The 24,618-nt window shown below is 55.6% G+C and overlaps 2 protein-coding genes across 5 annotated transcripts in view; one reads left to right on the top strand and one right to left on the bottom strand.

Annotated features, from left to right (window-relative positions):
- EDC3 (enhancer of mRNA decapping 3) overlaps positions 1–7,626 on the top strand; it is a 52,188-nt gene extending 44,562 nt beyond the window's left edge. For both annotated transcript variants that reach the window (XM_030874990.2, XM_030874989.2), the window contains 2 exons: positions 2,515–2,732; positions 5,202–7,626. In XM_030874990.2, coding sequence (XP_030730850.1) covers positions 2,515–2,732; positions 5,202–5,536 — 553 coding nt within the window. In that variant the 3' untranslated portion in view covers positions 5,537–7,626. The remainder of the gene's footprint in view (positions 1–2,514; positions 2,733–5,201) is intronic.
- Positions 7,627–7,953: 327 nt separating this feature from the next.
- CLK3 (CDC like kinase 3) lies at positions 7,954–22,413 on the bottom strand. Of its 3 annotated transcripts, none has more exons than XM_030874985.3 (13): positions 19,367–22,193; positions 18,427–18,578; positions 17,489–17,705; positions 15,512–15,608; positions 15,168–15,234; positions 12,778–12,894; positions 11,956–12,122; positions 10,606–10,700; positions 10,386–10,515; positions 10,048–10,130; positions 9,400–9,479; positions 9,118–9,208; positions 7,954–8,450 (listed from the first exon to the last, which is right to left on the bottom strand). In XM_030874985.3, exons 1-13 carry the CDS (start codon positions 19,430–19,432, stop codon positions 8,274–8,276), a joined length of 1,539 nt encoding a protein of 512 aa, XP_030730845.1. In that variant the 5' UTR covers positions 19,433–22,193; the 3' UTR covers positions 7,954–8,273. The 3 variants fall into 3 exon arrangements, with proteins under 3 accessions (XP_030730845.1, XP_030730844.1, XP_060149979.1); XM_030874984.3 differs by lacking the exons at positions 7,954–8,450; positions 19,367–22,193 and adding exons at positions 8,457–8,909; positions 22,220–22,413; XM_060293996.2 differs by lacking the exon at positions 7,954–8,450 and adding an exon at positions 8,457–8,909 and having other exon boundaries at positions 19,367–22,198.
- Positions 22,414–24,618: the final 2,205 nt, after the last annotated feature.

Raw genomic sequence — 24,618 nt, forward strand, 5'->3', positions numbered from 1 at the left:
TGATAGCATTCACTGTGATAAGGAACGTGGGAAGAGGAGCAGGTTTGGGGGAGATGGTGGATTTTGTTTTGGATATGTTGGGTTTAGGAGGCCTGTGAGACATCCAGTAAACCATTGGCAGTCGGGATCTGAAGTTTAGAAAAAGGTCTGAGCAGAAGATAAAGATCTGGAAGTCATCATCTGATACATGGTATAAGAATAGGCAAGCTCCTCTAAGGAGAGGGTGTAAAGGGATGAAAGGGCCTAGGGTGGAATTCTGGGGAACATTAGCATTAAAGCAGAGTTAAGAGATGAGGAGCCTTCCAAACTAGCTAAGAAAGTTTAAAGCCAGAGAGGTAAGAGAACCAAGAGGGTAGTGTTTAAGAACCAAAGGAATGGTGTTTGAGGAATAAAGGGATGGTCAGCAATGGCGATGCTGAGAGAGCAGGCACAATTAGAGTTGATAGGTATCTGCTGTATTTGTCAATAAAGAGGAGGACTTTGGTAGCCTTGTGGGGGAGTGGTGTCTAAAGTGATCCACGCTGGCTGTGAGATTTCCCCTCCTTGCTTCTCCTCTCCCCTCACCCTATAGCATTGTGTTCATTCCTCCTTGTCCCTTGATTTAGGCCTGCTTCCCAACCTGGTTCCCTGGCCTCTCCTCTGCCAGGAAAGAGCCAGTGGAGACCACAAAGGCTAGGAAGTAGTGCAAGCTGCTCTCTGAAGGAGTATCCTGCCCTTGGGTCTGATGACCGTAGAACCTTCTCTCAGAGCAGCCATTGGGGCAACTTGAGGAATAACCTCTTCCTGGGAGTATTGGAGGCCATTAAGTGGCTTCCCAGCAGTTTGGGGGCAGGATCTGAATGTCCTCCCCAAGTCACATTCCTGTAGTCAGCTTCTTGGAGGTGGCTGTCCTTGTGCCTGTCTGTTCTTTCAGTGTCTGAACTCTCAGAAGGGCCATCTCCTGTCGTTTGCAGCAGTTACCACGGTAATCAGTTTCATGTATGTCAAGTACCATGCATTTTTTCACTGCGCTTTCACAACAGCATTTAATTTGATCCTCATAGCTTCACCTCGAAGGTAAATAGTAACCCAGGTTTTAAGATGAGCAAAGCTAAGGCTCAGAGAGCAGAAAAACTTGGCCCACGTGACATTGCTGGTTCACGGTGGGGCCAGGTCTCCAGTGCCTATACTCTGACCCTGCCGTTGGGTATGTGGGTGCCGTGGTCCGTTTTGAGTCCTCTGATGGGGATGCCTCTGTGAGAGGGAGAGTCCATTTAGGGAACAGACACGGGTGAGTCAGATGCCAGAACTCCGCAGTATCTGCGTGAAGGGAGAAGTACTCGTCATATTTCCATAAGATGCAAACATGGTGAGGGAAATGAATGACTCGGTGTATATGTAAAGTACATTACCAGATTGCCCCAAATTTATTTGGGGAGTGCGGGTTTCCTCTTTGGCTTGACAACATCTGTCTTCCTCTCTTTGGGGAAAAAGAGTAAGTGACTGTCACTGCTCCGCCCCTAAGCAGGGGCCTAAGCCTCTTTCTTGCTGTTCATCTCCCCTTCCCTTCCTGCCCTGGGGGCAGACTGAGTCGGGCACAGCTCTAGGGCTAATCCTCTAAACCTCCTTACTTGTGGCTTCTCTGAGACCAGAGAGGTCTCAGCTTTGAACGGCAGGAAGCTGGAAGTGACTTCATCAGGAAGTGGGTGTCCAAGGCCGCTACCAGCCTAGGAGGCCGGGAAGCCCCTAGCCTGCCTGCTGCCTCCTCTGTGACCAGTAGTGTAACAGTGCCAGCATCGATTGAGTACTTTGTGTGTCGGTTCCTGTTACAAGTGCTTTACATCCATTCATCCACCCAGCGTCCTATGAAATAGGTACTATTAGTATCTACACCATTGCCCTTATTAGCTTACTGGCAGCTCAGTAAAGAGAACTTGGACTGGCAACTGATTGAGGATGATTTAGAACTACCGTCTTTGGTACTTGCTGTGAGTGTCTTAGGAGTTGAGGCAGAGTAATCGTAAAAGGGGTGGGTCAGAGTTTCACAAGTGAAGGGGTTTCTGGGCAGGGGGAATAGGTTGAGCAGAAGCAAGAAAGAACCTTACACGTGCAGCAGAGAATGATGAGACCAGTGTTCCTGCAGTGGAGCAGGCATGTTGGGGAAGAAGAGCAAAGAAGGCTGCAGAGGTAGAAAAGCCTCTTTGCTAAGAAGAGTTTGGACCTAATAGGTCATACGGTGAGAACAGTAAGTGTTCTTGGTCAGAAAGCAATGTTCTGGCAACAGTGTTATATGGAACAAGATCTGGGTGAACTACCTAATGAGAGGACCCAGCAGATGACATGACACCGGTATGTGGGACAGTGGGAGTGCCACCCTGTAAACCTGGCCTTCAGTGGGTTTTGTCCATCCCCCTCTGGAACCTGGGACTGGCGAGAACTCTGAGAGCAGTAGGTACCGAGACGCACTTGCCTGGTATATGATGCAAGGGATTGGCAAGTCTGCAGCTGATAACGCTTCTTTGCCTTCTGTTCCAGGTTGAATCCCAAAAATGTTCACCAGAGGCCTACGGTGGCCCTGCTATGTGGGCCCCATGTGAAGGGGGCTCAGGGTATCAGCTGTGGGAGGCACCTAGCCAACCATGATGTCCAGGTCATCCTCTTCCTGCCCAACTTCGTGAAGATGCTGGAATCCATTACCAACGAACTCTCTCTCTTCAGCAAGACCCAGGGCCAACAAGTGTCTAGCCTCAAAGGTGAGCACTTGCACAGAGCTGGGCTGAGGCCCTCTCCGTCCTCGGTGCTTTCATTGGTCTGGCGGTGCCGCCCAGTGGTGACAGGTGGAAAAGCACAAGTGTAAAGAATGCTTTGCCCGTAAGTAGTCTTAGTGTCTAAGGAAATAAATACCTTTGGTGTCCACTTGCCTACTTCCTATCCCTTTCACCCTCCTCCTTCTCCCACTACTCAAATGGAGAGGTGGGGACCTATTTATTCATTTCACAGATATTTACAGAACGGGCACTGTTTTTGACACTGGGGATATGGCGATAGATTTTTTTCCTAAGAAAATATTTATTTATTTGGTTGCATTGGGTCTTAGCTGTGGCAGGCGGGCTCCTTAGTTGCAGCTCGCTGGCTCCTTAGTTGTGGCATGTGAACTCTTAGTTGCGGCATGCATGTGGGATCTAGTTCCCAGACCAGGGATCAAACCCAGGCCCCCTGCATTAGGAGCATGGAGTCTTAACCACCGTGCCACCAGGGAAGTCCCAGATTTTTTTTCTTAATCCATGCTTCCGTGGAGCTTACATTCTGGTTAGGACAGATGACAAGTAATATCTCTTTCGGGTCACATGGCAGTAAGTGTTACGGAGACAAATAAAGCAGGGAAGGAAGACGGAATGTTGGAGGGTTGGGTGGAGGGTAGCAGACTTAGACATTTCAGGGTCCAGTCATAAAGGGCCTGTGGATCACTGTGAGGGTTTGAAATTTTACTCTGGGTGAGATGGAGAGTCACTGGAGGAATTAGAAGAAGAAAGATATCCCAATCGGGTTCCAAATGATCATTATGGCTGTTGTTTGAGAGCAGACTGTAGGCTTACAAAGAGAGTTATTAAGGCTATTGTGATAATTGGAGAGAGAAATGTTGGTGGCTAAGACAGCGTGGAAGTGATGAAAGGTGGTTAGTTTCTGAAGCAATATTGAAGATAAGAGTTTACAGATTGGGTGTAAGGGACGAGAGAAAGAGAAGGGTTAAGAATGACTCCAAGGGTTTTGGCCTGAGTAACTGGAAGGATGGAGGTCCCATCACTGAGATGGGAAGAGCTGGCGGGGGAGATTTGGGGAAGAAGAGCAGAAGCTCAGTTAGAGATGCCTGTTGGATATGCAGGTGGAAATGTTGATTGATGGAGAAGAGTCTGGAGTTAAGGGATCTGGTCTGGAGTTACAAGTGTGTGGGTGGTATTTAAAGCCATAATGAGCCTGGATAAGATGTCTCCTAGGAAGAGAGATTAGATAGAGAAGTTGTTAGACTGAGTTCTTTGTATAGAAGTCAGGGACTTGAGAGACCAGCTAAGGAGACAGGGAAAGAGTGGTCAGTGAAGGAGAAGGAAAACCCGGAGGGCCTGGTACCTGAAAGGCAAGTAAGGAAAGAACGGTGTGTTCAGCTATGTCAGCAAGCCATTCTAGGTTGCCGTTACTCTCAGGCCAGGCTCCTCCTGTGGGCATGCGGAAGATAAGATGCCGCTCCCACTCTTGAGAGCCTCAGGGCCCACAGGGACACCACCACCTCCATCCATAGTGGCCTGTTCTGAGTAAGAAAGCCATCAGTCTCTAATTGAGATATGTCATTACTTAAGGCTGAGACCTGGGGAGGGGTTCTCATATGTGGGCTCCCCCCTTGAGATCTGTAACATGATGCCCTTTGCCAGGCAGTTGGTTCTTCCTCTAGCTGCCCACAAGCCTTTCTATCCCAACTGCCCCAGGAGGCAAGTCTGAGGATGCTCACCTTTGAGTTTGGTCTGATTTCCACTAGTCTCAGTTTAACCTCTTGGGCTGGTCAAGACTTACATACTTGTTGAGATATCTGTTCTTACACTGTCCCAGAGGCCTGGTTAGAGCAGAGAAGCCTTTTAAAACACCTGAGAGAAGTGATAGATTCCTTCCCCGTTCTTAAGGTTGGGCTGCAAGGAGGACTTATTTCCATGATAGTGAGAGGGGCCAGCAAGGCCAGGCAGTCTGAAGCAGGACAGCCTGGTGTAGAATGAGCATGCTCTTGCCTGCTCACACTTCTTGGGCCAGACAGCAAATGGCAGTCAGCCCATTTCTCCTGAGCCCTAGGCACGGTCTCCCTGTGAGGGCTGACATGGCAGTAGAGCCCACCTTCCCAGAGCCTATAATTTACCAGGGAGTTAGTCAGATATGCAGAGGAGGCAAGGGCCTTGTGTCCTGAGAAGCTCTGCACACCCAGCAGGACAGTGCTTCAGCCTGGGAGCTCCATGAGGACAGTGGTCCATCAGGCTGACACGCCCTTGGTCTCTAGCACCCGGCCTAACCAGGCCTTGGAACTTCCGGGGCCTGAGTACTGACCCAGCCTTGAGAAGGCTATTCTCTGGAGAGGCATTGGAGTGGTGTCTGAACAAGACACTCTTGGGGGCCACCATGGTTCTAGGCCCAGCCTGGGCTGCTACTTTATAGGGGTTTTCAGATGGCACTCTTTCCACCTACAGATCTGCCCACCAGCCCTGTGGACCTGGTGATCAACTGCCTGGATTGTCCCGAGAATGCCTTCCTGCGGGATCAGCCCTGGTACAAAGCAGCCGTGGCCTGGGCCAACCAGAACCGGGCACCAGTACTCAGCATAGACCCTCCTGTGCATGAAGTCGAACAGGGCATCGATGCCAAGTGGTCACTGGCTCTGGGCTTACCTCTGCCTCTGGGGGAGCACGCAGGCCGTGTCTATTTGTGCGACATCGGCATTCCCCAGCAGGTATTCCAGGAGGTGGGCATCAGCTACCACTCACCCTTTGGCTGCAAGTTTGTCATCCCACTGCACTCTGCCTAGAAGGGCTCTGGGCAGGCTGGACCCTGCGGTCCCCTGCTGCTCCTGCCAGCGAACGCCTTAAGGATGTGAAGCTTCATGGACCTTGTTGTTTTTTCTCTTTTTGGTTTCTTTCTTTGAGAGAACAGCTCGTATTTAAAACAGACCTGCCACCTGCCCTTAGCCAGGGAAAGCTTTCTTACTGGGTGTGCGGGGCGAGTGGCAGGCTCCGCGCACAGTGGCTCCAGGCATTGCTACACTCGGCCCCCTGCGTGATCAGGTGGGGCTTCGTTTACAGACATAGGCAGCTCACAGACTGTGTGTCACGTTTACAGCCTCTGGGCCTGGGCGAGCGCCTCGCGGGGTGGGGCAGCCCTGTTTGGGGCCTGAGCTGGCTCTGGTGCCGAGCTTGTGGCTCTGTCTCCCTTGCTTCCCTCACAACCCCAGCTAAGCGGCCCTTCCTCAGATCACGTAGAACTGGCTGCACTGCAGTTGTCCACTAGAGGGCAGACTTGCAGTCTCCGTTCCGTTGAGGGCTTTGAGGCCTTCCCTCAGCCCCGCCACAGGTTGATTTGGGGGCTTTTGACCCTTTCTCTTGAGCTGATCCAGGTTTTATGCTGGGGTTTTTTTTTTCACTCCATCACTCTGGGAGGCAGGGAAGGGGAATGGCATCAGAATGGTGTTACTGTATTGGGATTTTTTTTACTGTTTTTCTGTTGTCTTCAGCACAGATAGTATAAGGTTATGTTACTGTAGAACCACAGTGCCCATCTTGCCAGCAGTGCCCCCCAACCCCATACTCTATAGCTGGGGGCTGAGCCTTTGCCTGGTCTGGGGCCAGACCCCTCAGGGTGCAGCTTTAATGTTCAGTATTGGGGAGGCCCCTGGGGGAGCCTGGTGCTGAGCCAGAAGAGGCTCCCTGGTGCTTCCGTCCTAAGCCACCACTCCCCACCCCTCCTTGCCTGCGCACACACCCCCTACGCTCTTCTGCCCCCTCTGCCTTTCCCCTGAAATAGTCCCCAGCAGCTGTGATCCCAGAGCAGGGCGCACGTCCCTCCCATGTGGGCTCCACCCCAGCTTCTACAGCCTGGGCCTTGAACCCTTTATGATTGTTTTCTCTAGATGAGTGGGCTCAGGGCCAGCACCCTGTCTCAAAGATGCCAAAATGAGGCTAGTTCTGGATGAGCTAGCTGGTGGGGCTCAGCCTTAGGAACACACTGCTGCTCAGATCCTAAGGCACTAAGCCCCCAGATGTCCACAGGCCCAGGCCCTGAAGGCTGGTAGAACAGGAGCCATGCCCTGAAGTTCCTGAGAGGGGCCCTTGCAAAAGGCTTGTGCTTTAAAGCCTGTTTCAGGGCTTCAGGCTTCCTTCTGCTGTGCCCACCCACTCTGGTTAAGGGGGTGGATCGTGGACACAGGGTAGGCCCTGGTACCATGGGTTTCAGGCTACTTACCACTTTCCTTATAGGAGCATAGGCAGGAGCCGATGAGGCAGGGGAGAGAGGGCTGGTCCCTCCTTTCCTCTCATCTTCCCTCAGATGTTAAACTGTCTCCAGCAGCGGAAGGCCAGCGACTGTGAATCCCGTGCTGTGTATCCTTCCTGAGCCTCTGCTCACTCTCAGGGCCAAGGAGCTCCCATAATGGGGCCCTCTCTTTAGAGGCAGGGCCATAATCTGAGGAGCAGTGCTGGATTACAGGCATTTTAGTAAGCAGCCATTAAACAGGTTCTGGCTGCCTGTTGATGCAGTGAGGTCTCCTAATTGGGTACAGTGAGAAACGAGCTAGAAGAACCCTGGCCCAGAAGACTGTGCTTGCTCCAGTAAGTCACAGTGACCCTGGGGGTGATGGCCTTGTGTTGAGGGGCCACTGGGAGTTGGTGCCCAAGCCTCTCCCTGTTTTCTCCCCAGGTGGCCCTGGAGCCTCTTCCTGCCCTCAGCCTGGGCCTTCCCCAGTGGTGGTAAAGATAAGCATGATTCTTCTCTCTTCAGCTCTTTTCAGAGGCATCCTGCCCACAGTGCCCAGTCCTAGGGAGCCCCCGTCAGGTGGCCAAGACGATCACTCATGCAGCTCTTGGGGAACCAAAAACCAGCACGAAAATAAAGCTGAATGACGGAGTCCTGTGCTCTGTGGTAAATTGCTCGGTATGCTGCAGTGAAGTACTGCATCGCCAGCCCTAGGAGCCTGCGTTTGCTTCTCACACTTCGTTAAAGTTATCGGGCACATAACAGTCTAAAGTCCCAGCCAAAGACAGGGCCGGAAGGATAGGTAAAACCAGTGGGCCATTTCCCTTATACTCCTTGGGGCTGAGAGGTACAGGGGCCTGCAGTCCCCTTTTAGGACTGTTCAGCAGACCTACCACTGCTCTTCTGGGCCCAGAGGGATACCGGAGCTTCTGGCTAGCCCTTCTGTGCCTGGCCCAGTTCACACTTAGCTCTCCACAAGCTGAACTGCTAAGAAAGACTTTATTAATAAGGTGGGGAAGGGAGAAGGCAAGGAGCCTGGAGATGGACACACTGGTACCAGGGGGTACAAACAGTAAGAAACACTTTATTATAACTTTACAACATATAAATAGCTTGGGTCAAATCTGTGCTTTCTGGCAGCTGGGCATCAAGTCTCCTCCCCTGTAGGCTCCTGCCTTCCTTCACATTGCACTGTTCATTGGGTGGCTCTGGCCCTGGGGCCGGTGGTAGAGCTTGGAGAAAAGGGGCCGGGCAGCCCAGTTCTGCTCTCCATCTCCCAGTGTGGTGGCCTGCACCTGTCATCTGCTTGGGTTGCGGCTGGTGTGTAAAGACCGCTCCTCAGGGGTCAGACCAGCAAAGAAGGGATGCAGCAGGGCCTCCGCCAATGTGATGCGCTGGGCAGGGTCAAATTCTAACATCCGTCTCATCAGGTCAAACAGCTGCACGTGCTCCGGAGAGTCTTGGAGCATATAACTCTGCTCAGGGACACAAGGTGTCTCAGTGTGATGGCAGGGTCGTGGGAAGCCACAGCAGGTCCCCTTGCCTCTGGGAAGCCTTGCTGCGTGGCTGAGGAGGCAGGGACGCCTCCCTGGAGGACTACTTCTCCCCTCCTGGACAATGAGCAGCTCTTTTCTTTTTGTGCCTGTAATAATGTTTGCTCTGAACTTGTCAGGCTACTGGGTGTCTTGCTGGCTTGGTGACTCTGCCCCCACGTGCAAAGTTCTGACAGGTGGGTAGAAATCACCTCTGTGGAATTCACTTGTCCAAGCACCAAATGCAGTTGACAGAGGCTTCCTGGCCATGTCTAGGTCTTCCCTACCCCTCACCTCAGTCCTGCCTAGTTCTTCCCAAAATTGAGAGAAGATGGGGCAGGAAGTAGCACGGTCTCTGACATCTGGCTCTTCTGGTGTTCCCCAATTACATTCACAGCCACCCTGTGGGGAAGGGGTAGAGCTAAGGGCCCCTCTGGGGCAGTTTGCAAGAAGCCCCACTGCCAGCACCCAGCAACCTTAGGCACAGCCTCCCATAGGGCCGGAACCAGGAGGCAGCCTGTAGCCGCCTGGCCTGTCTCTCTGCTGTGTGTCTGCCCAGTGCCTGGGGTCTCCTTGGCATAAGTTGAGCTGGGGGAAGCCAGAAACTGACCTTAAGAGGTTTGCAGTTCTCCTTCACATACCGGCCGTCAGAGCTGTTCTCATCCCAAACCAGGCCCCCTTTGTAAAAATATTTCTGCTTCCTGAAAACAAAGGACAGGAAGGGTCAAGTCTTAAATGGGAAAGACAGTGGCAGCCTGAGGAATGGCAGCAAAGCAAGGCAGGGGATCCTGGCCTGACCCAGCAGGAAGGTCTCGGCAACAGGTTTGCCAGGTCATTCCAAGATGGGAAAGGCCCCTAGGCCAGCCCTGCGGGAGCAACCAGGACTCCTTACCTGGTACGGTGGATCATGTGTGATGGGATGGGCCCTAGGATCTTCTCCATCATCACCAAATGCTCTCGGTTTTCGTGCGTCTGTGGAAGGTTAGGGACACAGCAAGTGGGGGTCAGTGCCAGCCTCTGCCCCCTTAGGGTCCCTCAGGGAATAAAGGACAAAAAAGATGGGCAAGTTCCCTTCCTGCCCCGGGAGATGCAAACCCACCAATGGAATAGCAGTCCCAGCCTTGCTGACCTGGTGGCAGCCTGGGACCAGGGATGAGGCCAGCCTGTTCTCTCAGGGTCACGGTCAGACTCCTTGACCCTTCAGGTGCACTGTATAACTACACACCTCTTTTTGGCTACGTTCCTCACTCTCTCCCCAGAAGGTGCCCTGCCCCAGCCCACCTCCATGCCCTCACTCAGGCGGTGCCCCTTGCCTGGAATGCTCACTCCTCCCACCCCAATCCTCCATCCTTGATGGCTGACCACAAGAGTCCCTGAGTGTTCCAGCTACCCTGACCTCTTCCTTCCCCTGAGCATCTACAGCCCTCAGGAGACAATCTCACAACATGCTGACTGGTGGGCAGCGGTCCCACACTAGGCCTCTGCAGCCTGTCAGAGTAGCAGCGCTTAGGGTAGTGGGGTGATGTGGGAGAGGCCTTACCTGGAAGAGTGTGAAGCCCCGGTAGTACTCAAAGAGAATGCAGCCAATGCTCCAGACGTCGCAGGGCTGTGCCCAGCCTAGCTCTGAAAGCCAAGATGGGACAGGCTATGAGATTCAGCCCTGTGTTCCCAGCCTAGAGGTCACAGTGTAGCTACCACACTGCCTGGCAAGGCTCCTGCCCCAAAGCCAGTAGAAGTCTCTTTCTTGGTAAGGCCAAGTCAACAGCCATAGTGACTCAGGACACTGGCCTCAGGTGGTGGACAGGCACCTCACTCCCTGTTTATACCCTCCCAACAACTGCCCGCTTTATCAGGGTTGGGAGCTACACAGTCACTCACCCAGGATCACCTCAGGCGGGCGATAGTGACGGGTGGCCACAATGGTCGTGTGATGCTCGTGGTCAAAGGTAGCACTGCCAAAGTCAGCCACTCGGATGCTGGTGTTCTTCACCGACTTCTCCTCACAGCTCTGAAGGGCAAGGAAGGTGAGCCAGGTCGAGTCTGTCCTGGTGGGTACACACCCCTGGAACAGGGCCTCAATCTTTTCCCCCACCAATACCTTGTGCTCATTGTAGAGAGTTTCAAACTCAGAATTCACAAACAGGATGTTCTCTGGCTTCAAGTCTGTGTGGGTCAGTTGGTTCTCATGTAGAACTGGGGAAGCAGGAGAAGAGGGAAGCAGACACTGAAAACCTGGGCTTCCTCTCTGGTGCACCTGCCAGCGCTAGGCCAGCTCCCTCCTCCAAAGCCAGCCTGCCAGAGCCCCTCACAGCCCCTAACCTCAGCAGTGGGCCAAGGGAGCAGACTGAACTGCCTCTGTACTGGCTTCCCTCTCTAGAGTTCTCTGTGCTTAGGGCCTTGGAAGGTTCTGATTCTTGAGGGGGCAGGGGAGACTTTTTCCATTTATAAAACCTCCCTCTACCTGTCTGCAGGGGACCAGGCCTCCTCAACCTGTCTCTCACCAGAGCTGCAGCATCAGCCTTGGGGTGGTTCCCTCTCCCCAACACCAGCTACGTAATTTGCAAGGCCCAGGGCAAAATGAAAATGCAGGCCGTCTTACTCAAAAGTTAAGAATCTCAAGATGGTAGCAGCAGAGTATTAAACCAAGCACAGAGCCCCCTATGAAGCAAAACAATGAAGCCAGTCCTGCCTCTCCTCATCCCCAGCCCCGAGCGCCGAGAAGTCTGCCTTCTTCCTCCAACTCCTATCCCACCGATGGTGGTACCCTGCCACTCATCACTTTTCCCATCTGGCACTCAAGACCCTCACAACGGTGTGGCCCATCTCTCCCAACATGGGCCCTGTCTTCACCAGAAAGAGTTGCAGCACATGCCAGGCTCTGGGCCGTCGCTGAGTGCTCACCTAGCTTGGAACACACGCCCGTCCCATCATCTATGCAGACCCTGTAGTCTAGCTCTAGGTCTATCCACCTCCTCTCCAACGAGCCTTCCCGACCTGTTCCAACCACTGCAAATCCTGCAGTGCTGAGCACAGGCACCACCAGATATGCTCTCAAAGGCTGGCAGACAGATGGGAAATGACGGTGAGACAGAGGGTGTCTATGTTGACAGGATCTGTGGGTGGGACCAGCCAGGTCAGTCTCTGACCTCTTCATCCTATGCAGGAGGGTAGGAACCGGGGTGGTACGGGGCTAATTCTAGAGCGGCTCTTTCATTTTTCCCGAGTGCCTGGGGGCAGACCCAGCTCAGGAGGCCCCCTGGAGGGGACTGCAGCCTCTCCATCCTCACAGATTCCTACCTGAAGGCCTTTCAGCCAAAGGGGCCATGGTGTCTCTGGCCCAGAAGAATAGTTAACGATGTGCTAGAGTGAATGATAGAGAGCAGGACCACCAGGTGACTCTGCTGCAGATATGTGGCCGACCATGCTCCATTTGAGGGTGGAAACTTACACCTAAGGGCGTGGCAGAGCTGGTAGGCCATGTGCCGGACATGTGGTAGAGGGTAAGGCTGGAAGTTATTCTCCTTTAGGAACTCAAAGGTGTTCTTGCCCAGGAGCTCAAAGGCGATGCACATGTGACCATGGAAGTTGAACCAGTCAGACATCAAGACGCACAGGCTGGAGGAGAAGGATGGATGGGGCTCAGGGTCTGTGCTGGGGGGGCTGGCTGCCTCACCCCATCTCCTCAGGTGACGCCAGTCCCCACTCCCTCCCAGGCTGCTGGGTCCCACGCAGGATGCAGATACACAGAGAGAAAGAAAATTATGGGCACAATCCCTGCGTCTCAGAGAACGAGGTGGAGTAACACCAGTACACTCCACAGAACAAGCATTGCTTTTTTCCACTCCCTCAGCTGAGCTTCCTGAGATCCTGCAGGGCTCAGCACAGTGCTTGGAGGGGGAATGCTCAGTGTCTGTGTGCCAAAGGTGGCTCTCCTTCGGATATCTCTGACTACATGAGAGCCCCAAACAGCTTTGGGTTTGTATCTTGTCTAATGCCCACCACAACCCAATGAAGCCCCCAATTCACAAACTCAGGGCGGAGAGGCCCGCCTCAGAACACAGAGCTGGTTGTGGTGGGGCCTAGACTGAAATCCAAAGGTTCCTTCCAGCAAGACTCACTCGCCAAACTCCCCTGGCTCTGGCTGTCGGCAGAAGGCATGGTGCCAACCAGGTGAAAGGGCACTGCTCAGCCCCAGTGGGTCCAGGCAGTTGGGGCCGGAGTGGACGCTGCCCCCTAGGAAGCTTCCCTCCCATTCCTTGCCGACACTCACAACTTGTTCTCTTTGTCCTTCTCCTTGATTTTTTTGAGAACATTGATTTCTAGCCGGGCGGCCTCCCGGTACTTGCCCACGTTGCGGATGATCTTCAGGGCAACCTGAGACTTCCCTCTGGACCAGGGAAGGAAGCAGAATTTCTCATGAGAAGCTGTGCAGCCCTCCCCCCACCCGCCGCCCCAACCCAGCAACTCCTGGCAAACACTACTCAGGACTCCAGGAACAGGGCCTGCCCTGAAGACAGCAGATTCTTGATGCCCAGCCTACCCCCTGTAACACTAAACCTCTACCCTCATAACAACAAGTTGCTGTTCGCATCCGTGCCAGTCTTAGGCTTTTATGATCTCAGCCACTGCCAGCTCCCGGGGACGTAGGCAGAGGAGTAGAGCCCTATCCTGCTGACCAGCGCCAGCCCTAGAGCTCACTCAGTAACCCAACCTGTAGGCCAGTCCGTCCCACTCAGAACCCTCTGCGGCACCTCCTGACCTTCCAGAGCACATCTACAAGTCTGGGCAAACTGCTCCTCCTGGGATTCCAGGATGGAGTGAGGGCCTGGCAAGAGGGTAAGGGCCCCAGCAGCAGGCTCCTCTCCCTGGGAACCCCAGGGCCGATCCCTTTAGCACACCACCCTGGCCCCACCTGCCTGCCTACCAGCCACAGCATTTATCAGAGACCACTGACTGCCAGGAACCTTTGTTCAGTGTCCATGAGGATTTTAATAATTCCTGCTCCATACCCTCCACCCTAACCCCCAGCACCAGCCCTGTAGGCCACTTGCAGAGTCTCAGCAGAGAATATCTGCTGAGGTTAGCCTGCTAGGCCCAACTGCTGTCAGGAAGGAAAAGCCAGAGTTCAGATGCCCAGGGGGAAACTAGAGTGATAAGCGCTGGCCCGCAACGTGTGGCCTTGAAGCCTCTGGGAAGCTGGCCTTGGTGCCTGAGGAAAGGTTTACAGGCCCCAGGGCAGAGGCATCTTCTAGAGAACACCCTGCTTTTCTCTCCCTATCCCATTTTCCCAGATTTTCAGGGCGGGAGAGGACCTCAGAGGAAAAACCACCACTCCAGCCTCCTAGAACAGGATCCCTCAAGGGCATTCCGACCCTCGACACAGGGAGCTCGTCACTTCCACACAACTACTGCCAGGCTTGGACGGCCCTTCCTTTTGCTGAGCTGAAGCCCACTGACCAACTCCCTCTGGACTCCCTATAGGTGCCCTAAGCCCTGTGCCTACCCATTAGTGACTTCAAAGGCTCACTTTCCATCTAGCTACTCAAAGTGACACAGCCCAGAGAGCCCCCATGTGGCACAGCTCTCAGATCTGCCCTCTCTCTCTCTCTCTCGTCACTGTATAGTCTACATGTCCCTATGCCCACTGGTCCCGGCCCTAACCTCTTGGGCCACATGGGGTCTGAGGGGTGTTTAAATGGGAACTGGGCGCCCAGGGAGGCTTCCTCAGTGATAAGCACTACCTTAAATTGGGGCCACATGGCTGGCCTGGACTGCTGGGCCTAACTGTCCTCTCCAAGCAACCCTCTGAACCGAGCATAGCGGTACCCGGCTCCTCCATTCAACAGCTGGGGGATACAGTCAGACCCCAAGCGTGTTTCTTCATCTCTAAAATAGCACAAGTCACATACGGGCAGCACGTGGCTCAAATGAGACAGCAAGGACACAAGCACTTTCTGGTCAAAGCGCCAAACCAAGGAGAGGGCCATTAAGGCGGGAAGGCAGTGGGCTCCCAGGAGGTAGCCTCCCAGCCTAAGGTAGAGGAGGCAAGGCTTCTGGTCTTGAGGAATGGCAAGGGGACAGAAATGTTTTTCACTGCTCAGTCTAGAAGGGAGCAAGGTACCCCCAGGAGCACCCCTACACACACGGGTGCACCCCTGCTCTACCTCGGCACACTCAGAGAGGCCCAACCCTAGCCACACTGGAGAAGGCAGCAGCCTGCCTGGTGAGAAAGCCCAGGGTCTTCTCTCAGCGGGGGCCTGCACGGCCTCTCAGGCAGACCTCCAGAGGGTGAGGGCTCATGCTTGAGTCGGGCTCAGCAGTACTCTCAACCCCCTGCCAGGCCCAGACCCTAAGAGATGACAGGAAGCAGATCCAGACCACGGAGGAGCCAGGGCCTTGCCCTGTTCTGATATCCGCAACCACAGTCCTGGGGAAGTGGGGAAACTGGGGCAGCGCCATTCACTGACCAGCAGTTCTTGGGCAGAGATGCCACATGCCTATGGAATCCCAAGAATTTCTCCCTAATTCAGGGGATCAGCACAACCCCAATATGCACAGGTCAGAACTCTGCTTTGGTGCTACCCTTCAAAAAGAAAGAGGTTAAGCTCTGCCACCACCTTCAAGAACCTCAGGCCAACTCTTCCCAGGAAGATGGCTCACCTGGCATGGTCCAAGCACTCCACCACCTTGCCAAAGGTGCCTTCACCCAGGTTCCCCACGATCTCATCTAGGAGAGAAAAGAAACAGGGCATGAGGATCTGGAGGACAGAGGATCGGCAGCTCCTGCAAGTTCACAGCATTCAAATTCTCAAAAACAAAAAAGGTTTCTCTCTCACTGCTACACTCTTAAAAACGGAAGTTGCTAGCGTCTGTGTCATTCAGGCAATTACTGGTGGCCCCGCTAAGGCGCCACGCGCACTAGAGGCCCCTCCAGGCAGGAGAGGTCTCGTCTAACAAGGGGGATAGAAAGTAGAGAGGTAAAGTTTTACGAAAGGTGGCTGTACATCGCTCTTGGAGCCAATCGCCGATCCGGCACACCAGGTGGCCCTCCTTGTCATCTTCCACACTCCGGCTGCTGCGCTTACTGCTCTGTTGGCTTCTCTGCATGCACCGCCCCCCGAAACGCCATCCGACCAATCGCATGGTAGGCGGTTCCGATTGACAGATTGAGGTGTCAGTCAAAGGCAGAGGTGGAGACGGTGAGGAGCCGGTGGGTTGGTTGATTGGATTTTCCAGATCCCAGCATTTCATAAGGCACACAGCATATATAACGATAGGGATATTGCAAGGGACACGTCAAGACACAAACTGACTTCAAAAACAGAAAAGTAAAAACAGCTACAGGTATGTAAAGAAAACTCGGACATTATCTAAGAGAAGGGCGCCGCAAATGCTCAGAAAGACAACCAGCCTCTGCTGCTGAGGGGCTGCCGTGTAGAGAGTCACAGGCCTGACTCCCTCCTCCACTGAGTCTCCCCCTCCCGGGCCCTCCCATGATGGCTTCGGCTAGGGTGGAGACGCAGTGAGAACGGCGCAAGAAGATGGCTGGCCCAGCCTGGGTCCGATCATCCAGAATGGTCAGAGGCCACTCTGGCTGGCTTCAGCTGCAGAATGCCCAGCCTGTCCTTGCCTGCCTCTGTTCGCCCACGCAGTCCTTGCACATGCCCGACAGCTGCCACCTGTCCCTAGACGGCATCCGTGGCCAGACTTAATTAACATCACCAGCAGAAACGGCCTTCCGTCAGCAGCCCTTGTGCCACCAGCCTTGAGCAGGGAAGGAGCCCTGGATCCTCTGGGCCAGTTGACTCTCCAAGGCCTACCACCACGATGGCCCACACAGGCCCCAAGCCAGCTCCTGCCCTGGCCTTGGCACCTATGCTACTCACAGGCCAGGCCCGGCCCATCCTGAGCCTCATGACGACAGAGGGCACCAAAAAGAGAAGAAGCAGAGCCACAGACCTGCACTACCATCCTGTGGCAGTGTGCAGAGAGGCCACCGGGCCATGCCGGGTGCCCAGTCAACCTCAACCCGTGGCCACTCAAAGAACCACGGGAAAGCTCAGCAGAGAAGACGCCTGGCCCCCCTCCACTGTTGCACCACTACTCCTCAGGGGCCTCACGGCCGGGAGCGAGGGAGGGAGGGAAGAGAGCTGGGGAAGAGAAGAGAAGACAGCATACACCCTCAGAGATACACAACTGGCCTTCCTTCCCAGAGGTCTGAGCACAGTGTGGTTTCCTGGTCTCAGCAGAGACCCTTCTGTACAACCCTTCACATTAAGGATGTTTCCAGGCCCTGCTCTGGGCATGTGGCCTGCAGCTGGACAAGGCCTGGAGCTGCGGGCCTTTCTGCCATTTCTTCACATGCCCCACCACACAGGCAGCTCATCCCCCTTGACTTGACTGCCCCTCACGTGAAGAGGCTAGGCTGCAGAGGACCTGACTGGAGGTCAGAGGGAAGGTCCCAGTCCATGCTAATTGACGGGCCCTCCCCTACCCGTGGGCACTCCAGCCTCCAGGCCTTTGGTGAGGGGCGTGGAGAAGAGACTGCAGAGGTGGATGCAGTCCATACCAGTCGGAGCACTCAGCTGTGTGTGTGGGGCAATCTCTGGGTGGGGAAGACCAGGCCATACAGCCCCAGACCACGTACCAGCAACCCTATTAAGGATTCTGAAGAAGTGTCTTTGTCTACTTGCGCATGTGGCTTGTCCTGGAGCGGTGTGGAAACACAGATAGGCTGGGGACCAGCCAGCGCCGGAACCAGAGCCCTTAAGTTGCCACTGCCCATGGGCCAGAAGATAGAGGAGCCAGGCCCCTGCCCAGCCCTGCACCTGGACCAGACAACACATACACACACACATGCAGGCACACCAAATGCACGTGCGCAGAGCTGGCAGTACTCACCCAGACCAGCCAGCCTGAGAGAAGGCTAGAAAGAGACGAGGCCTTTAAGCCCCAGCCAGCACACTCTGGCCACCACTCACCGAGGAGGCGCTGCTACAAGACCTGGTGCGGCGTTTGTGGCAGTGGTGGGCATGCTTGCGGGTCCGGTATGGCTCCCTTTCCCGTGACCGCCGACGATGATGGCAACGTGAAGATCCATAGTAGTCCTCTCCAAAGGATGGGCTCCGCTCTTCACACCGGTACGTGTCACTGTCACGGTGCTCCCGGTATCTCCTCTGGTAGGGCAGGCGGTCATGGCTGCCAAGACCGGGATAGGGACACTGGTCAGAGCTTCCTCCCACAAACTGGGCTCCTGCTACTAATCAAGACTCATGTGGTGGGGCCCCTGCAAAGGGCTCACAAGGGTAGCCTGTGGGAGCAGAGGCGTCCAGACTAGGGGAAGTGCGGGGGCGGGGGGGTGGGCACGTGTGCGTGAAATCCAACCTCCAGAACCCCAGCTCCTGACAGCACCCCTCCAGCGCCACAGGAGGCAGAGCACTGGGAAAGGTGAGCATGGTGGAGGACCTCTGAGGGTCCCCCATCCCAGAGCTCTCTGAGGCCTGCAGAGACTGTTATTTTGGTCTGGGGACTGAGATAAGACCAGGGACCAATATCTGGAAAGGGCTGAGGTTATGTTCCCAATCCAAAATGAGGAAGGCTCAGAGGTTAGCAGGGGAGATGCTGGCCTAGAAAACGGGGGAATGTGTCAGGAGAAGGAAGACTCAAAGATAGAGAAAGAAGGGGTGGCATGGATGGTGGCGAACTGAGGCCAGGGAATGCAGGGGAATTGCAGGGGGATCAGGGGAAGAGCCTGAAGAGGACAGGGCAGTGATCAATGTGCAGCCGGGCAGAGGCGGCAGTCCACCACCTGGTGTGCCGGATCGGCGAACTGAGGCCCAGGGCTGCCACAAGCCTCCAGGCTGTCTCCCTAGCCCGGAAGTGGAAAGGAATCCTTTCTTCCGACCTAGTTCCCTCTCACCTTCTAGACCGAGATCTCCGGGGCGGAGGCTCCCTTCGAGAGGGGTATCGCAGTCTCCCTTCATGCTCCCGACTGTAAGACCTCCTCCTCTTCCATCGGTAGCTCAGGTACGGGTCTGGCTCAGGGGAGCGGTATCGCTTACAGTGATGCATCTAGGCCATGAGAAATAAAAGCCCTGCTAAACACGCAGCCAGCCACAGGGCTGCCCGGGCAGCCTAGGCGCTCCTGAAGAAGAGGCCCATTGTTCTGTCTGGGGGCAGCCCCTCCCAGGGGTTTATGAAGTGAAGAACTCTGAGGTCACACTGGTCAAACAGCAGACAATGGGTAACACCCTTCACCAGAGAACAAACAAGCAGCTGCCTCCCCAGCACAGCATCATTGGCCTGGTGGCCTGAGCACTCAGGGAACCTGGAGAGCCAGGACAGGTGCCGAGGCAGAATGCAGGGAGGGGCTGGTGAGCACCATCACAGGAGACCAAGGCCAAGTAGAAAGGGAGCCTCTTGTGGTCAATTCCCTCCTGCCTGTCTGTAGGGTCCTATGAAGTGCCTGTTCTGTCGAGCCAGAGGCCAGAGTCAAAAGGCTGCTGGCAGGGAGCCAATACACAGGAGCAAGGGGTGAAGGCCCTCGAGTTTGAGAAGCCAGGTTGCCTGGCTGAGGCCCTGAACTGTGCTCTGCTCAAGGACCACAAATCAGTGTGAGGAGCCACAAGCAGAATCGAGAAGACCAGCCCTTGGACAAAGAGGGTCCCACAAACATTCCCTAGGCTACCTGAGGGTCTGGCCAAGCAGACATGGGGGTCTATCCAGCCCTTGTTGGTCTACAGTCAGTCCTAGTATCTGTAAAGATGCCAGGGTCTTCAGAGCAACCAAGTCACTTGCCCGAGGCCTAATTAACCCCCCCAGACCACCTGCCACTGGTGCCATGCCAGGCAGTGCCTTACCTCCAACAGTACCATCACTGTGCCCTCTTCTAGATTCCCTGCTCCAGTATCCTCTTCTGTGCCCATCTCAGGAGAAGTCAGAAGCCTGGCTGTCTGGCAGGCTTTGGGCTCGGGGAGGCAGGCCAAAAGGGCTCCATCTCACTATTCCTGGTTCAGTAGGGACTTACACCCACCACAGAAAATTGCCAGGTTGGATCAGCCATCAGCTGAGAAAGATGGCTATGTGAGGCCAGCTCCCTGTTCCACCCAAACCCCAAACCCTGACACTGCCTCCACAGAAGGGCTGGGCCAGAGACCGTAGCCAGCCTTCCTCCCAACCTTTCACTTGGCCATAGCCAACCAATGGTGGTCAGTCTTGGGCTTGCCTGATCAAGCACATTTTGGACAAATCCACTGAGGCTGTCTCATCTTATAAGGGTCTGTCTGGAGGAGAACAGAATGGAATGGCTCTCCTTAAATGAGCAGGTCAGTGAGGCATAGCTGACAAAACCCCTGGGAGCTTGTCTGCAATCCTGAGAAAGTCGCTGCCCTCAATCTCCCTGCTAGCAGCTGTCTTCTGCCCTCTACCTGGAAGCCCAGGCCACAGCAACCCTTGGAGATAAATACTCTGTAACAGCTCCTCAAGAGCTGTTCTGTTTTGACTAATATTTCACTGTTTCCCTGCAATTATGGCTGGGTCAGGTGCCTAAGCGATGGAATGAAGGCAGTATCTCACATCTCAATAAGTGACAAGGAAGATGTTCCAATGGCCAGGACAAAGACCCTGCCCATCCTCACTGGGCAAAGCACCAGACCTGGAAGACATGGTCTAGTCTACAGCAGGCCAAAGACTCTCTCCTGGGACCCAGAAGATTCTTATATATGCTCATGCAAGTGGAAAGAGCACAGCTTCAGATGTCAATCTGAATCCTGGCACTGCCACTTCTAGCTTGTGCCTTTAGGCAAGTTATTAAACAAGTCTAACCTTCAACTTCCTTTTGCAACAAGGGGATAATAATCTCTTACAGGACTCTGTGCAGATTAAATTATATCACTCCTTTAAGTAACATGCCTAGTACATGCCTTTAGGTCAAAGGCCTAGCACAGGTCTGGGCCCACAAGAGGTACTGAAGGCAGCTTTACATCAGCAACATTAAAAAGGTTCCAGGGGGCTTCCCTGGTGGCGCAGTGGTTGAGAGTCCGCCTGCCGATGCAGGGGACACGGGTTCGTGCCCCAGTCCGGGAAGATCCCACATGCCGTGGAGTGGCTGGGCCCGTGAGCCATGGCCACTGAGCCTGCGTGTCCGGAGCCTGTGCTCCACAACGGGAGAGGCCACAACGGTGAGAAGCCTGTGTATCGCAAAAAAAAAAAAAAGTTTCCAGGAAACAACTCGGGGTCTGTGTTAAATGCCCTAAGGGTATTAAGGACATTTTTAAGTCCCTTCCAAGGGACCAGAGAAGAGAGAGATCCGGGTAGAAAACCCTGAACGAAATCCCAGTGCTGCCTTACTGGCCTCGTGACCTTATACACTGGGCCTTGGTTACCATACCTGGAAAATGGAGATGACACGACCCCCCAGCCAACTTGGCAAAGGAGATGATAAGTATGAAAGCTATATGAGACATCACACACAAAGCAATCATAGAGGATATAACTTCTCCTTTAACACATTCTAGGCAAGTGAAATATTGGGAATACCAGATGCTCCTCATTATCTTCCCAGCTAGGGCTCTAGGGCCCATTTCTCATCAATTATCTCTGATTCTCTGAGACCTCAGAAAACAAGTTGTTAAGATATGCTCTGGAAGGCTCTGCCTCTGCACAATGAAGAAAAAGGTAAGGTGAAGGAAACCAGGCGGAGGATGCCAGCTTTTCTCTGAGCACGGGCCTAGTCGTCTTCTCATTTGCTGGTCCTGGCCAGAGAACTGGGCTGACAAGAAGAGCAGCCAGCCAGGTCAGTGGCTGCCCTCCCGGATTCCAGCCACCCCAGCGCCCCATGGTTATTTTTGGCTGACGCTGCCCCACCGCTGCAACCTCAAACCTGCCACCTTGCAAGCCGCCACCATCGGGTGAAACGCTCCTCCTTTTCAAGGGCATGGAGGAGGGAAGCTGGAAGGCCGCCAACTCCGCCTCGACGGAGCCCTGGCTCAGGCGATTCCCACCCCAGCTCCACACCAGGACACCCGCACCCGGAACTAAAGGACAGAGATTCCCGGACCGAGGAGCAGCCCGGGCATCTGTACTGTCAGCTTGGCCGGGCCCCTCCTCCGGGCTGGAGCGGATCCAGCATCACAACAAAACACGCAGGGGGCCTGAGGTCCTCGCTCGCGTCCCCTCCTGACGCCTCTCCAGAGATCTCAGAGCCCCGTCCCCCGTAACCGCCGCCAGTGGAGGCGAGGGGAGACCTGGGGGGGGGGGAGGGGGAGGAGAGGGAGAGGAGGGGAAGGCCAGCTTGGGCCGGAATCAAACTCCCAAGCCGCGCGGGGAAGAGGAGTGTGCGAACTAAGCCTCGAGCCGGGGGTAGGGGAGGGGTCCGAAAGCCCCTCCAGGCTATCCCAGGTAGGACCCCGATCCCATTCCGCGGGCGGGTGCAGGGCCCAAACAGTATCCCTGCAGGGGCCTCAGAGGCCTCTTAGGCTCGGACTCCGACACGCGGGATCGAGAGATCGGGGTCTGCGGTGACCGCCCTCTGGGGGAGAAGCGACGGGTCAGGGGTGAGAGGTCGGGTCCGCGGCCTGAAGTAGACCGAGAAGTAAACGAAAGAGAGTAGCCTGAGATCGATCCGGGAGCCCTGGGATCCACATCCAGCGCGCCCACCCCTCCGACTCACCGCCCGCCACCGCTCCCGTCGCGGCCCCGGACCCCATACTCACCCTCTCCCAGGCTCCGGCTGCAGCTAGGCCCCACTCCCCGCTTCGAGCGCCTCTTCCGCTTCCGGCTCCGGCCTCCGCCCGTGGCAGCCCCGCCCCTTGCGTGACGCAGCCGTCGCCAGCCCGGGCTCGACCCGGCTCGGCGGCTTGGCCGCTCTAGCCTTCGACTCGAAGGCTCTGGAGGACCCGCCTTCTCAGCGCAGGTCGGTGAGGCAACTGCGGAGCCTGGTTCCGGGAGGGCCGAGAGGAAGTCCCCGGCCGCGGCCCGCCTTCCCCCGTGTCGCGTCGCACGTAGGCCCCAAAGACGCGACGGGGGCGTCCCCGGCCGACGGCGCCGGAAGCCCAAAGGTGGAGCCCCAGCCCCGCCTGTGCCTGCCTGTCCCTTTCCTGCGTGCCGGGAGGAGGGCATTGTTTCGCTGTCGCCCCAGTGAAAACCTGGCGGGCCTTGACGCCCGCCTAGCTCCGGGGCCCAGGAGGGCGCTGAAGATCACGGAAGGCTCGGGAAGGCTGTCCCGACTCCCAGTTATGTGGAAGAAGCAAATGAGACCATATTCTCTTTGTGTGGAGGTTTTTTTAAGCCGTGGCGGCAAGCCGTATGTGCACAGCAGTTTCTGAGAAGATACCGGAGAGTCACGTAGGCGGGGCCTCTGGAGGGATGGGTCTGGAAGAGGGGGAGGGGGTGTCTCCTTTCCCTTGAGCATCCTTGGAGGACGGCACTAAGCGGACCGGCATCGTTTCTCAGCTTGTAAACCCCCGCCAAACAAAAGCCCTGTGCCCCGCCGCGGGCTGACCCGGCTGCCATTTCTCCCCGGAGTGACTCGGCGACCCCTTTGCCCGGGCCGCGAGCGTGGGCTCACCAAAGCCCCGCCCACCTACTTGCCCCGCGGGTGGTCAGAGCGGAATAACGAGGCCCTGTTTCCAGATGAGAAAACCTAGGTCGGGTCCTTTGGAAGACTTCACTGTTTGTGAGGTCCCCACACTCCCCGCCCCCGGGCTCTAGTTGGCGTCTCTCAGCAAAGCGGGTGGGAGCGTCCTCTAACTGCCCCCGCGCCACGCCGGGGACAGAGCATCCCTCCAGACCCCACCCCTCCCCGGGACAGCACCGCGGGGCCTGGCCGCCAGCCATCCCTCTCCCCGTCCCCGCCCCCGGCCCCTCCCCAATGAGGCTGGGCACGCCCCTGTTGCGAGTCGTCACCTCCCAGCCACCCGGGCGCTGTCGGAGAGGAGCCGCCCCCTCGGGAGTTAGGGAGGGCTCTCCAGTCTCTAGCCTCTGGCTCCCCCTTAAACTGGGGTCTGACGGCGTGGCTTGAGCGGGTGCTTGGTTCCCCCGAAATCTCCGTTAGTTCCACCACCCCTACCGGAAGTAAACAGAAGTTAGGTAAAAACGGGATGCTTGCTACACTACTGCAGCCTCAAAACCGGCTCCCGGTCCCCCGCCAACCAAATGCACCCATTCCCCCCCAGTATAGAAATTCAGCAGCCGCTTCTAGTGTGGAGTTGATGACCAAGAGCCCGGCTGTCTGTGCCCCTAGATCCCGCCCCTTTAGGCTCCTGCCTCAAGGGTCGGAGCTTCTGAGTTGCCATTCTTTCCTGGGCCCGAAAGCTTGGCCTATGGCCCGCAGCCGTACCAGCCGAGTTTCATCTAAGGGTTTCATCCACTCAGACGAGGTGGGAGGACTCTGGTGTCTCCTCCTCCCACCGCTTGGTGTTGCCCGCAGTTTCCATGGCTCCTGGAAGCCGCGATCGCGTCAGCAGCTGAGGGTGGAGGAGCTCAGAGAGGCTCCTGTCCCTAGCCCTGACCTGGGCGCCAGGCTCTGAGGGGGTAAGTCGGACCCTCTTCCCGCTAGCCCTCCCACCATCGAGAACACAGGAGTCCCCGCCTCCCAGTAAAGAAGCAGAGCTTTCTTTTTTAGAAGTAGGATAGGCGCCATCTCCCAGCTCCCCCTCTAAAATCTTCAGTCCAGCGGCTGTCCTGCCTGAAATTCTACCTTAGAGCCTCATTCTTTTGTCTCTTTGTTTCTAAGAACTCACACCTAGAAGAGAGGCACTTGAGAAAAGTGAAGTATGGGTAACTCCACCACCCCCAGTTCACCCCACCCCACCCCACCTCCCTCATTCCTCCAGTGCTGGATGGCTGAGACCTTGGCAACTGGTGGCTGGGGAGGTCAAGGGCCTGGACCACCTTCAGAGAAGGTTTGCTCACATCCTCCGCCCCTCAGGTCCACGCTCTTTCTCTGGGCCTCAACCCATGTGCCCGCCAAGTCTTTTCTGTGATGGTTGAGGACACCAAGGAGATGCCTCTGCCCTGTGCCCTGCCACCAGCCACCTGAGCCCCACAGCAACTATGGCCCCCTTGATCTCCCTTTTGCCCCCCTGTGCTCTTGGCTCAGCTCACCCCTCCC

This window comes from Globicephala melas, chromosome 2, assembly GCF_963455315.2.
Source record: "Globicephala melas chromosome 2, mGloMel1.2, whole genome shotgun sequence".
In the NCBI taxonomy this organism is placed as follows: domain Eukaryota; kingdom Metazoa; phylum Chordata; class Mammalia; order Artiodactyla; family Delphinidae; genus Globicephala; species Globicephala melas.

What these genes read in the sequence shown, in the direction of transcription:
- CLK3 (XM_060293996.2), bottom strand. Translation starts at nt 19,432, where the DNA reads ATGGGCACAGAAGAGGATACTGGAGCAGGGAATCTAGAAGAGGGCACA. An exon ending in CGATTGGCTCCAAGAGCGAT is followed by an intron (nt 15,235 to 15,511) that starts GTACAGCCACCT and finishes TTTCTCTCCTAG; the next exon opens with ATGAGATCGTGGGGAACCTG. An exon ending in AAGGACAAAGAGAACAAGTT is followed by an intron (nt 12,123 to 12,777) that starts GTGAGTGTCGGC and finishes CTTCTCCTCCAG; the next exon opens with CCTGTGCGTCTTGATGTCTG.